This window comes from Lynx rufus, unplaced genomic scaffold (assembly GCF_022079265.1).
Source record: "Lynx rufus isolate CCGP_SWC_20201006 ecotype Redwood Valley unplaced genomic scaffold, mLynRuf1.p SCAF_2, whole genome shotgun sequence".
In the NCBI taxonomy this organism is placed as follows: Eukaryota; Metazoa; Chordata; class Mammalia; order Carnivora; family Felidae; genus Lynx; species Lynx rufus.
Window position 1 is genome coordinate 213,574,021 of NW_025814834.1, and position 13,647 is coordinate 213,587,667.

At 47.3% G+C, this 13,647-nt stretch overlaps 1 protein-coding gene across 5 annotated transcripts in view; it reads right to left on the reverse strand.

The window, feature by feature from the left end:
* The window catches only part of VPS13D (vacuolar protein sorting 13 homolog D), a 258,372-nt gene that overhangs the window by 9,435 nt on the left and 235,290 nt on the right, over positions 1 to 13,647 (reverse strand). For all 5 annotated transcript variants that reach the window (XM_047083004.1, XM_047083003.1, XM_047083002.1 and 2 more), the window contains one exon: positions 2,871 to 3,002. In XM_047083004.1, coding sequence (XP_046938960.1) covers positions 2,871 to 3,002 — 132 coding nt within the window. The remainder of the gene's footprint in view (positions 1 to 2,870; positions 3,003 to 13,647) is intronic.

The window sequence follows — 13,647 nt, forward strand, 5'->3', positions numbered from 1 at the left end:
TGCAAAGGATGGGAAGCAATGATAATCCTGTAGCATACCAGAGAAGCAGTTGATTCTTCCAAAAGCTGAAGCCTTTTTAGCTGGCCAGACCTTAAATCGTATGTCAGTAACTATCTTTTTAATACTAATTAATGAAATAAAATAAAAAAAATTAAATGAAACTTGATCTGGGAGAACACAGTTGAAGTGCCCATGGCACTGGGGACTTTGTGGGGTTTTCACTACATCAGGAAGTAATTACACAACATTTTCCAGAAGTGAAACAGTGAGTCTAACTGGAAAAAAATGTGGAAACATTTAGTTAGAACAGTAGAGCAAGGTATTAAAGACCCTTTTAAGGGGTTAACTCTGAAGGAAAATATGCAAATAATTAGGTCTTTAAATATGTTTTTAATTACAAGTCTAGGATAAAAGTCAGAGGTATAATTTGGCAGTTGTGTGCGTTTCTTGAAAACTCCTTTCTTGCAAAGCGATGATTCTAATGTTCACGTCACCATGAAGACCCAGCCTGACAACCGAGAATACTTCAGAGAAATATTTGCCGGGTTCCCCGATGGCTTCTTCCTTGTATGCCGAGGAAGGCCATGGTCACGTGCTTTCTTCAACATTCACTGGCGAGATTTAACCCACAAACTTGGGTAGCGACACATGGTTTTCATCTTTAGAGTCAAAATTCATTCATGCCAATATCTTTTCCCAGCTCGTATAAATTTCAAGGGTTTCACGAAATCTATTTTACTGACTTCAGTTTGATTCCAGTTTCCAGCTTTACGTGGCTCTGTTTTCAATGTGCGTGTATCTCACTGGGAACGATCCTACGTTAGCTGTCCTACACCATTTCTCCCTTGTGTTTTTGGCACATGCCATTCTACTGAAAATGAACTTTACAAGGACCGAGATGGTTTGAATTGAATAGCGGCGAGTGGGGGAGGAAATGAAAAGCACAACGTACAATAATTTATAATCTCAACCTTTGACCAGAAAACCTCCAAAAGATGGAAAAGTGAACGTGTATTAATATAATGCCATACTGCAGCTATCCAGCTATCATTCATTCGACAAATATTTATTGAGTGCCTATTAAAACGAAAATCCCAGGGCTCCTGGGGCTGCCCTTCTAGCCGCCTCTGAACCACGCCCTGCCAGACCTGAGGAATGACTCTCTGGGCCTCTGATCCAAGAGTTCCCACAGCAAAGGTGTATAAAGGGCAGCTGTGGCACCAAATCCTCCCCCGAGGAAGCAGGAATAGAAAGTCCCCCCCCTGGAGGGAAGCTGCCTGGGGATTCTGGGTATTGCAATGGTGACCAGAGCCAGGGCTAGACTAAAAGCGCAAAACATATTCAAGAAGCATGCTGTGGACGGAACGGTGTCCCTGCATTAGCCTTATGCCAAGGCCCTGTTTGGAGGAAGGAAGTAATGGAAGTGATTAAGGTTAAATGACGTCTTAAGGGCAGGGCCCTGATCCTACAGGACCAGGGTCCTTATAAGAGACACCAGAGTTCTTGCCCTTGCATGTTCTCTCTCAGACAGAAAGCGTCCATCTGCAAGGCCGGAAGAGAGCTTCCACCAGGAACCAAACTGGCACCTCCAGAACTGTGAGAAAATAAATTTCTGTTTTTTCAGTCACCCTAACTATGGTACTTTTTATGGCAGCCTGAGCTGAAACAGTATCATGTCTCATCAAGAGACCTTCCAGTAACACTGCAGGGGGCCTGAGTTACCCAAAACGCATCCGGGAAGATGCCATCCTACCCAGCAAGCAACAGATGAATTCTGGACTTGGTTTTTGATGTCTCCATTCAAATACTGCTATAAAAATATGAGATGAGGTCAGCTTAACGCTGTCTCTAATGATGACAGTGAAGCCTATCCTGAATTAACCTCTGCTTCAGACACTCCTCCATCAGACAAAAAATATTCATGGCCCTCAGAGCCCTCCCCCTCTTGCTTTAGCTTAAAGGAGAGAAACGAGCATTAAAAGAAATTAAACAAGCATTTTGCTACTCGCCAGGCACAACCAACTGCCTTCTCTGGAATGGAGGGTCTAACACCAATTTAAGTTAATGAGCTTTTTTTTTGTGTGCTAACAGGTCTCTGCAGAATATCCTAAAATAGGGATATACTGAATCCTATCGTGTCAATTTGGAATAATTTTTCACTAACCAAAAATACTCCAAGACCCTAGGTATATAAGGCCTCCTTTTCAAAGAGTAACAAAACACTTTTTTAAAAATTGCTTTTCTTGGGGGACCTGGGTGGCTCAGTTGGTTGAGCGTCTGACTCTTGATTTTGGCTCAGGTCAAAATCCCAGGGTCGTGGGATCGAGCCCTGCATTGGGCTCGTGCTGACTGTGGAGCCTGCTTGGGATTCTTTCCCCAGCCCTTTTCCCCTGTTTGTGCACGCTCTCGCTCACTCTCTTTCAATTAAAAAAAAAAAAAAAAAGTCTTAAAAATTGCTTCTCTAAAATTTTCAGACACTAGTTGCCCTTTGTTTCTGTTTTTTTTTCATTACTGTTCTGCAGCAAACAGTAGAACACCAAAGTTTAAGGACATTTTACAGAGAAAAAGGCCTTAAAACTGAGTACGTCCTATTCACGATCTCCTCTCTTTGAACAAACTAGAGAGGCACCACCATCTTCTAGAAACAAAACCCAGAAGTCCCACTGTGGAACCCAGTTTGAGAACCTCCACTTGAAGTCAAAGGCTTTGCAGGAGTAGTGATACCTAAACCTGTAAAAGGTTTGGGTCAAGGAATCTTCGACAAGTTCCACTCCAACGCCTAAGAGTCACGAGGGTGCTTGGAACAATAGCAACTACTTAGACTCAGAGATAGAAAAGATAACTCGGTGGTTTCCCGAGGCTCCACTTACAATTCGTCCTGAATGTTGTCTGTCAGTTTGAAGAGCTGCTCCTGCCCTTCTGCCTGGCTCTCAGAATAGCGGGGCAGCAGCCCCTGGGGCCCGGTGCAGCAGCGCGGTTTGCGAACCCTCTGGGCTTGAGTCCTGGACGGGTCAAGGGACAGAAAGCAAGGAGGTCAAGCATAACGGTTGACATGATTTCCCTTCATCTGAAATACAAAGCACCACGTGGCAGAGGCAGAGTCTAACTTTAACGACCGGAACTGAGCGATGGCATCACCTATGAACGCACTCGCTATGAAGACAGTGCTGCTCAGGACTCCAGTTTTGACCAGAGCCTTGTCTCTGCCATTTTCCGTGTGATCACGGACAAGTGAGTGGGCTTCTTGCACCCCGGGTTCCAGTTCTCTCTGTAAAACGGGATGAGGACGCCTACCTCACAGGACTGCAGTGAGGATCAAATAAAATCGTGCCGGCCGCGCCTGCGCCCCACAGGACGTGGGCTATCTACTGGTGACGACTCCTGTTGTTGTTCCTAAGCCCTCTCCTTGGGAAAACCCCACTTTTCTAGGAATCTTCGGGAGAGGCGCCTCTGGACTCGCAAGGGACAAGAACGGTGAGGGCACCGGGGCATCTAGGAAGCAGACACCAGGCTTCTGGGCTTCTTCAAGATGAGCTCAGCTGTCTGGGCCCAGGGCGAGGGACACAGGAATCCTATGAGGGAGCAGAAACGCTCCATGGACTGGTCCCAGGCCACAGTCTGGGACTCTGCAGCGACTCTCACTCATGCCATCCGGCTGTCGGTTGCCCAAAGGAATCTGCTTTGCCATGGCTTTCGGGGTAGGCTGATGTTGTCTTTTTCCACAAACCATATACAGGGTAATTGATAAGTACTTTTCGGTGTTTTCCTAGAAACAGGAGTCCATATTTGTCTTGGAAAGGCTGTGCATATTTCAGATGACTGATAAGAGTGCGCCGGGTCTGTCCTCGGCCTTGTACTCGCTGTACTTTTCATTATTTGTTCCTGGATTCCACTGAAGCAAAACAACCCTCTCTAGACACAGCTAGCGGCAAGCAGGAAGGCTCGCGCACTGACTCACAGCTTCAGAACCATGTACTCACAGTAGTGTAGAAATTTACTGCAAAGGCGAAAAGTGCCCTACTGGGCAAACAGGAGTACTAATACGGACGGGAACAGTCTAAAAACTCAGCACAGGCTACGCGACACTGGGACACCGCAAAGCACTCCTGGACCCAGGTCAACACTCCGCTCACCGGGCCGTGGTGTCTGAAGCCCCATCCATACCTGGTTGATGTTTGCTATGTGCCAGAGAGCCACAAGTCCAGTGGTACATTTTTAGAAGTTCAGCACTAAGGATGCCCGAGATACCATACATGAGCTCGTCAGGGGTGGTGTAAGAAGCCTGTAAAGAGGTTTCGGTGATCTGTACTGAGGGAAGGGGTGAAACAACTTTAATTTATGTCATGTACTCACATATTCCCACTACACACAGTCTCCGTTTCTGCTTGAAGGTTTCGGCCTTGTAAATGTTGGTCTCAAGATTTAGTTGGCTGTTTACATGCTAACTACCGGCTGAGGGGAGGAAGGGAAGTGTAAGGAGCCGGCCGCCGTGGGGTCCCCAGGGGCGAGGTCGGACACCTGCTCCCGTAAGGGTGCTGGCAAACCAGGGCAGGGAGCATGGCACACTTGCCCAGGCAGCAAAGCCCTGCTCTGTCTGCCTGGCCCCTGAGACAGCTACTGTCAGTCCAAGCCTGCCAAGGGCAGGCTCATCAAGGGTCCTTTTCCCAAGGCAGTCCTCCTGTTCTGTCGCCTGGAAGAGCTTCTGGCTATCGTGACAGAAGCCCCAGAAGCCCTTCCAAGAGGAACAAGACACGATTTTGTTTGTTTATATTTGTTTGTTTGTTTATATTTTTGAGAGAGCGAGCGAGCGCGCGCACAGGCAGGGGAGGGGCAGAGAGAGAGGGAGACACAGAATCGGAAGCAGGCTCCGGGCTCCGAGCTGGCAGCACGGAGCCCGACGTGGGGCTGGAACTCGTGAACCGCGAGACCGTGACCTGAGCCGAAGTCGGACGCTTAACCGACTGAGCCAGCCAGGTGGCCCCCGCCCCCGACAGCTTTTCAGTATAAGGTTTCATCCTGATGCCTCTCCCCACATCTTCCCAATCCACTGGGAGGTCCACAGGCTCAACATCCGTATGTACTCCCAATCCAACTACCGCTCCATCTCTGTCATGACTAACAAACAATCTCTGGATTTCTAATGGATTATTACAACAGTCTTGTAATTTATTCTATTTCCACCCTTGTCCGTTCTCCTCATGGCAACGAGAATGATACTTCCAAACTACAAGTTAGGTTAAGTCAGCCATGTGTCAGCACACATTTGCTTCACATCCCACTTAGATAAAATATTTACTTATTGCTTGGTGCCCCATCTGGAACATAAGCTCCATGACAAGAATTTTGTTTCATTCACTGCTATCCTGGGATCTAGAACAGTACCTGGTTCACGGTAGAAAAGCAGTAAATGTTAGTTGAGTAACTGAACGAATGCATTTGTGGGTGGGTAGGGGGTCAGCATAAGGGCCATTTTAACCATGGAACTCAAAAGTAAAGGTGGCGTACTAACTTTGGTGGAGAGTTTGAAGACCAGAGATTCTGAGCCTTGAAGGTCAACAAAGTTAAGGGAATCATATCTTCCTGAATCATATCTAGAATCATATCTTCCTGACAGAAAGGTCAAGGATTTGTGTTTATATAGTCCGCTGATCAAAACCAAGGAAGGGACGTGAAGGCATGGTCATGAAATTAATGTCTTTGCTAACACATGTAATTTCCTTAAAAGAAACAATCTTTTCATTAGTACCAAGAGTGGGAACGACATGCTATACCGATGAGGAGAAAACTTACTAAGAGTCCTAAATTCCTCCGGTGGGATCCAAAGGAGCCAGGGAAGTCAAAGAAAGGAGGCTTGTTTCTGGACCTGAGCTCCTGGAAATCACATCTTGTAACAACCATGGAATAGTTGAAAATGTAAGTAAGTGTACCCCGTGTTATCACATTAGCAAATAGTTGGCTGGGGCGTACAGTTATTTCTTGACTCCATGGCATCCCTCAGGATCCTCCCCAAAATTCACTGACCCAACTCACCTCCACTCCCAGCACATCTTTGAACTTGCTAACTATAAGCCCACCCAAACGCTGGAGAACAGGAAGGAAGTGTAGCTCCCTTGTGGGTACACGCTGCCTCTGTTAGGTTTCTTATCTGTCTTTCCAACAGGTTGCACACTGTCTTCCCATTTCCAAGGTCCTCATTCTGTGACCCACCAACCATCCAGGGGAGGCTGGGTGTAGTGCTCAGACACTGCTGATAGGAGGAGCTCACTGTGGCTTCAAGGGCCATGGACACAGAAGAAAAAAGAGCTCAGCTCTGCCATAGGAGGAAACAGCCATAACTCCAGGGGCTATCAGAAGGGGTGGGTTAGAGATGCTCTTACTAGGAGCACAAAGGCATTAAAGGAATTCTTCCCAGAATCCCCTACTGCTTCATCACTGTTGGTACCTGAAAAACTATTCTTTCTTCTCCAAAATTCGCCTAAATTTTTAACCTCTGAGGTCCTAGTGGGAGGCTGCAGGTGTGTGTGTGTGTGTGTGTGTGTGTACTTAAAGTCAATGTGTGTCCACACATATGGCACCAAACTTAATCAAATAATTATGAACAAAAACCAGTAAGCTGGTGTTTCAAACCTTGTAAGCCAGCAAGAAGTTTAAAGTGCTATTCTCCAGGGCAGGCCACTTTGTGATGGAACTGTCCTCTCCATCTATTGATGATGGCACTGGAAATTCAGGTTACCCTTTGAAAGCAGTATGGCCGTAGGCAAACAGTGATCTTGTCTGTTCACGCTCTGTGATTGGGTAGTACCATGTGTCTACTTTAGATTTACAATTCTTAAGTAACTTTTATGTATTCATGTTCCCTGTGAGCCTGCGAGCACCTGGAGGGAAAGGACTCTAATTCCCTGGTTCTTTAAACTGGGCTTTAGAACTATGCTCATCAGTATCCTCAGTTCAAGTATCCTACTGTCATCACTGGCCTTTTTCTTTGTTTTACATGGTAGAGTAAAATCTGTGAAACCACCATCCCCAGCGCAAAAATGCCATCACTGGCCATAGCCTGTATCTCTCTGTGTGGTCCTCTGCTGTGCCCCCCCCCCACCCCTCCTCCACCTTCAGACAGCTACTATTCTGAATCTTCATTATAGTCTTTGCTTTTAGTTGTTTTAGGCTTTTCAAAAAGGCTGTCATTGCCTTTTTATGTCTTGGGACTTACTTCTCCCTCAAGACATACCTGCTAAGAGTCAGCCATCCTTCTGTGTGCACCTAGAATCCATCTATCGTACCTACTTATTATCATCATCCCATTGCACGGATATACTATCATCCATCCATTTTCCTGTTGGTGGTACAAGGGTTATTTCCAGGGTTTGCTGCTATGAACATTCCCGTACACGTCTCCTGGGGAATGGATACATACAGATTTAGGAGGTGTTTGCTGGATCACCAGGCATCAGTGTTCGCCTACCAAGACAATTCAAACTGTTTCCAAAGTGGCTGAAACAATTTACACTCCCACCAACGGTGCATTTGAGAGAGCCCTGCAATCTACATCCTTTCAACACTTGGTCCTGTCTAGAAGAGAGCACTGTCCAGTAACACAGCCACTGATCACGAGTGGCTACCAAGCAACTAGAATGTGGCCAGTGGGTCTGAGGAACCGAATGTTAAAACTTTAAAGTGATTTAAATTTAAACTGCGCGTTAAACAGTACGGGTCTAGATCCTCACGTTTCTGCTCCTTGAATGGGTACAAAATGGCATCCTGTGGCCTTCTCCTCGTTCCTGCCTTCTCTTCTCAAAACCTAAAGGATGATGGTGGCTGTTAAAAGAGAAGGAGGAGGCTAGATGCTGGAGCCGAGGGTCGAGGTCCAAGGCACTCTGGCCCACCACTGCCGGACCAGCCTCTGGCCTCCCCCGGCTGCCTCGCTCCCTTTCTCGAGATCACCTTCACTGTCAAGACGTGCTGCGTCTTGGGCAGGGTCCTGGCAATCCTGGGGATAATGGATCGTCCATTACACAAGAGGTGGCAAAACTCTGCCCGCTCACCTCTCGTTAGTTGACGGCGTCTCTTACCACCGCTTGACATAAAAGATGGTTTAAAACATGAGTCTGTTTAGTGCACAGGCAGCAACCCTGCCTCCACAAACCTTTGTTTAGCCAAAGGTCTGTGGTGGATTTAATTGCTGCCAGCTGGGGGCTTGTCGGCCATTTTAAGCTCTCAGCTGCTGCGGTTTATAAATTTCACAGTGTATAGAAAGAAGCAGGCCTTCCAGTCAACCAGCTAATCCAAAATGTCAGCACCAAATGAACTTGAGCTTTGAACTCCATGAAAATGTCAGAGAGTCGGCGGTACGGCAGGGACGACTCTTCCCCCAGGGAAGGGGCTGCTGATACAGTGGCTGATACACGGCAGATATCCACCCAGGGACGGCGATCAATACAGGCCAGGTCTGTGTCTGGCCAGTGCTATCTGACATACACTGGAGGCCCAAAACCAAAGACGAGGATCATGAAAACACTCCACGTCATTTTCCTTTAGCAACTATAAATCCAAACAAGGTGACACAAGGAGAGCTAACCAATTCCACTCGGTTGATCTTGCCTTTCAGCCTGAGGGTCAACAGTTGGCCAACCGCGATTTGTTCTTTGCTTATATGATGAGTAACTGTGTCACAGCCCTATTAGTTGAAGACAGATGTTGCACACACATACGCATACCCCTGTACAGCTTATGTTAGGCTATTAGTCGGTTGAGAAATTTGTCATGGCCAATGTCTATCAACCAAGTGAGGTTCAAAAACAATCAGTGAATGAGGAGAAAGTGTATGTGTCAAACATGTGACTTCCTAGTACAATAGACTGGATCCTCCTTAGGGGCTGTGTGTACTGACCCCAACAAAGTGATGGATTGTGCCTGCATTTACTTTGTGTGTGTGTTCAAGACTTTTGTTTTAATTAAATATCTTACAGATATATACTGTGCTCGACTGAGCACAAACAATTAGGCTGAGAACAGAAGGGCAACCCAGACTATCTTCGAATACTGTGAACAGGTGACAGCTACGAGATACCAGGATTCTCGACTGAATGGTTCAACCAAACATTTGACAGTCCTCTAAAAGGACTCAACGGTCTATCTAAATAATACTTTGCACTAGAGTGTACGAATTGGTTAAAACTTCCTCTGATACCCACTGCAGTACAGTGTCTGTTCTAGAAGCCTGTCACGCCATGAACTGTATCTCCTCTCCGACCTGTAGCCCTCTCATCTCTATCCACTTTCAAGGACTAAGTGGAAAAGCATTTTTCCTCCACGGATTTTACTCCTTTCAGCGGAAACCGTAATCAGAGGGCATTCTGTGAGAGGGTGAAGGCCTCTCAAGATTGGCTCAGTTGACAGGAGAAATTCTTCCCCAGAGTTCCATGACAAACAGAAATCTACTTTCTAGAACCCGCTCGGACACATTCAATCCATAGGGTTAATAATAATTGCTGAGCTCTGGCTGCACTAAGCCTTGAACCTAGAAAACTGTGCCAAATACCCGCTACGACGATTTGGATTTTGAACACACCAAAAAATCGGTTGGGCAGAATGAAACCAAGGATCCAAAGTAAGACAGCCAGGAAAACGAGCCTGCTTAGAGCCTTGTGTCTGCCTCTGCCCCCCCACCCCCCGTCCCCACCCCATTTAATGACTTTTCCTGAGCTATCACATGCACAGGCCAGCACTAGGCCTCTGGGAAGACAGGGATGAATCAAGTTTCCAGGAACCTTGCTGGAGTCTAATGTAGAAGATAAACAAAAGCAGGCAATTCTAATGCGGCACGGAGGCACTAGGAGAGGGGCCGTGTGACCTGACGGCCCAGAGGCCAGGCTCTGCAGCCAGGCTGCAGGGCAGAACTCCAGTTCCACCACTCATAAATCGTGACCTGTGGCAAGTTGCGTAACCTCTTGGAGCCTTGGTTTCCTCATCTGTAAAATGGGGATGACAAGGCTGCTGTGAGGAGTACATAATGCATACTGTGCTCATGAGCGGCAATGAATAAAATGTTACCTATGAGGATGATGCATCCGTGGAGATGGCCGTGGGCACACGAGGGGGGCCTTACCGAGCTTAGGCAGCTGAGGCCAGGATGGGCTAGGGTCCCACATCCAATCCTTTTTTTTTTTTTTTTTTTAATGTTTGTTTATTTTTGAGCAAAAGAGAGCGCGAGTGGGAAGGAGCAAGCAGAGAGAGGGGGACAAAAGATCCAAGGATGTCAAGCAGGCTCCGTGCTGACAGCAGTGAGCCTGATGCGAGGCTCGAACTCACGAACTATGAGATCACCACCTGAGCAGAAGTCCAACTGACGCTCAACTGACTGAGCCACCCAGGGGCCCCATCCAACATCCAATCTTTCTCACTCGGTTTTCTTATTGGGGAGATTGCTTCAAACAGAAATTTTCCCCTTTTCCTTCTGCTTTCTTGTTAACATTCTACTCCCTTGTCTCTAGAGTTCTGAAGTCATATGTGTAAAAACGCACAAAATCCGCACTGTTATCGTCGCAAGTGAAAATGGGGGAAAGATGCTATGCATGAAATCGTTAGGAACTGTATTACCATAGCTGTTAGATTTTTAGTCATTTGACATCCTGCAGTGGGGACAACATTTCTTGGGCAGGACTTTCTCCCATCAGTGGGATTCACACCTGACTTGTTTATAGGGGTCAAGGCTTCCTATAACCCAACACATGTTTTGGGGACCCCATGACATTGCAACTGTGACAGCTGGTAGGACTCATGCCAACAGATAGGCCTATTGAGATTTAACCTCTAAGAACAACCCTACTCCCAAGTCTTTTCCCCCGAGGCAACTAACTGCCCCAGGGGGGAGCCTACCTGTTCCTGAGGCCAGGGGAGGGGCAAAGGCAGCTGGCCTCATTAAGAGTTCCAATCCAGTGGATAATGCCATAGTGAGATTACAGCCTGATAGCCTCAGATTTCCTAAAACGCCTTTTTGCATGCATTCAGGGGTTGCTTGGCTTTTTTAAAAAAAATAGACAGCTTATAAAAGTGGTTTGCACCTTTCGACATCTTTACAAAAACGAGGTATCTGACCAACACAAGCCTCGTCTGTGTTCTAATCATAGTGCTCTGAATCAGAGTGTAGTGCTTACGGGCATCTCTGAAGTCACAGGCACATTCCTTGCCAACCTGTCACCCCAAATGTCAGTCCTAAAGTATTTCGCCTGGGCCAAAATACACAATTCCTGGTAAACTTGATTTTGTGGCTATTGAGTGCAAATGCTAATGATAAGCTGATTAAACCAAATAAGCCAGATATTTTCAGACTGATTTCTGGCAAATGATGACACAATTTCTTTCTTTTAATCTTTACATTATCTACCTTCTCCCAAAAGTTGATCTCTTTTAAGAGAAATGAAATTTAGGAGCATGGTGTTAGAGAGAGGAATGTAAGGCTTTGGAAAAAGACAAACACAGACTGAAATCCCAGTCCATTCACTTATCAGCTGAGCTATCTCGAAAAAGTTGGCAGTCTCCGTTTGTTCATCAAGAAATGGGAATGTGGTACTTACGTGGTTGGTGACGTTGAAATAACATACGAAAAGCACAGAGCAAAGAGCCTGGCACAGAGTAGGTACTCAGAAAAGTTGTCCCCCTCTCTCCTACCCTTATTCAGAATTCTTAGGCGCTAAGTCAATGGAAAATACCAAAACGCACAACTTTTAAAACTCAGATTTAAAATTTCAGCCTGAAAGAACACGACGGAAACATGATTTCCTGAGTGTGTATGAATGATTCACAAGGAGTACGTCAAATGTTTGAATGCACAGGTATTTGCTGAAGGAACTAGTGTCTGAGTGTTTACTCACCTGGCCACCCCAGGCCCCCTGTGTGCTTAAAGAACTGTCCTTAAAGGACTAGAGCTAATCCACCTAGCAGCTCAATAAACTACACCAATTGTCAAATTCTTACAATTGGAATTGATAGTTTTAGAAGGGCGCCATTAATAAAATTCATCCAAACAGAGATTTTCAGAAGCTATTTTTAGTGGCGGAACACTCTCTCTAAATGAAGTCTGTAAGAGAACCTGAATACGTCCAATCCCTGAAAACAGAGCTGCCCTGATGAGGGGCAGGGGACGTGCCTTCAGGCCGCGGCCTCCCGCTCTCCTGTGTGAAGGGCCCTCCTCACAACCACGGCGGAGCGCGCACGGGGTGCCGCAGCTCACCGAGGGGCCTGCTTGTGATTTGTCTGCTTTATTCTAGCCCACCTGTTCATCCAGGTTGGAAGTTTTAGACATTCCTCTACCATCAACCAGAGTGTGGTAGAGGGTGAGGTGGAAAAGGACACAGAGGGGATGGGAGAAGAAGCCTCAAAAACGGATAAGACACGCAAGATGAACGGCGGTCGCGAGAATCAAAGTTTGCGCACAGCCTCCACACTCCCAGGGATAAACAGGCTCTGCTCCGGGCCGAGGTTGGACCTGAGGTGGCAGAGGGACACTCCTAGGCCCCGGGAGGGTTCACAGAGCCAGCTGTGACACACCCCCTTTTCAGCCACCCAACTCTTCCAGGGAGGGGGCCTGGAAGGCGTGGGAGGTGTTGAGCAGAAGCTACGTGGAACCAGAGATTTTTTTTGTCCGTTCTACACACTGTTGTACCCCAGCACCTAGAACAGTACCTGAAATGCATGTTCATGCACACATAAGAAATGAGCGGACCGGTGGCCACAAGACTCTGTCAGAACCGGTGGCAGAACGGCCAGGGCTGCTGCTGCCGAAGCCAAGGGAGTGGAGGAGGGGCAGTCGAAGCCCGAGAAAGGCCGGGACTTGGTCACAACCCAGGAACCCCCGGAGCACAGGCATGCAGGTCATTCCCTCGCGGAGGCACGCTACAAAGTTACTGCCTCGGTCAAGTTCTCCCAGGCGGCAACTGGATAACTGCCTGGTGGCCTCGGGGGACCGTGCACCATCTGCACTTTTCCAGCAGAGAAAAAGAGTGGGGCCTGGCATTCTGGAAGTTGCTCAGGGGCCCAGTCTAATCCAGTCTCGACACTCAGCACTTCCGCGGCTCCGAACCCGCTGACCGAGATGGCCGATTCTCTGCACTAGCTCAAGTTCCAAGGAGAACCCCCTTCAAAGGATTTTTGCTGTATGGCTCTCATTAGCGCAGTCCCAAGTTTGAGACTCTTGTGACCTAGAAACATAAAGGGATCAGCCAATCAATCACCTACTTCTCATCTTCCTGCTGACCGGCTGGTGCTTGTTTATTGTTTGCCATCAAATGTAACCTATGGCTGAGCTTTCTCAGAAGCCAAGACCACCTCTAGTCAGATCTGCCCTCTACAAACAAGAGATGGCACCTTCTCTTTGAACTTGTGTCAAACTGGCTCTGGCCCACCATTCCGGTGCCCTCGAGAATATCTTGGAGTTTTCAGGCAATGGAAGAGGTGTTTCTTTGTTCGGGCTCTTGCTACAGTGCCTGGGTATAAAGCCAGAGGAGGACTAAGGCAAGGGGAACATCCATGTATCTGAGTGGGGAGTGGGTTCAGTGGTGTCCTTCCTCTTTGGACAGGAAGGAAGCAGAACACAAGCTAGCAGCCAGGTGATACCCTGTGGGGCCTCCACAAAAGGTACACGTCCTACCT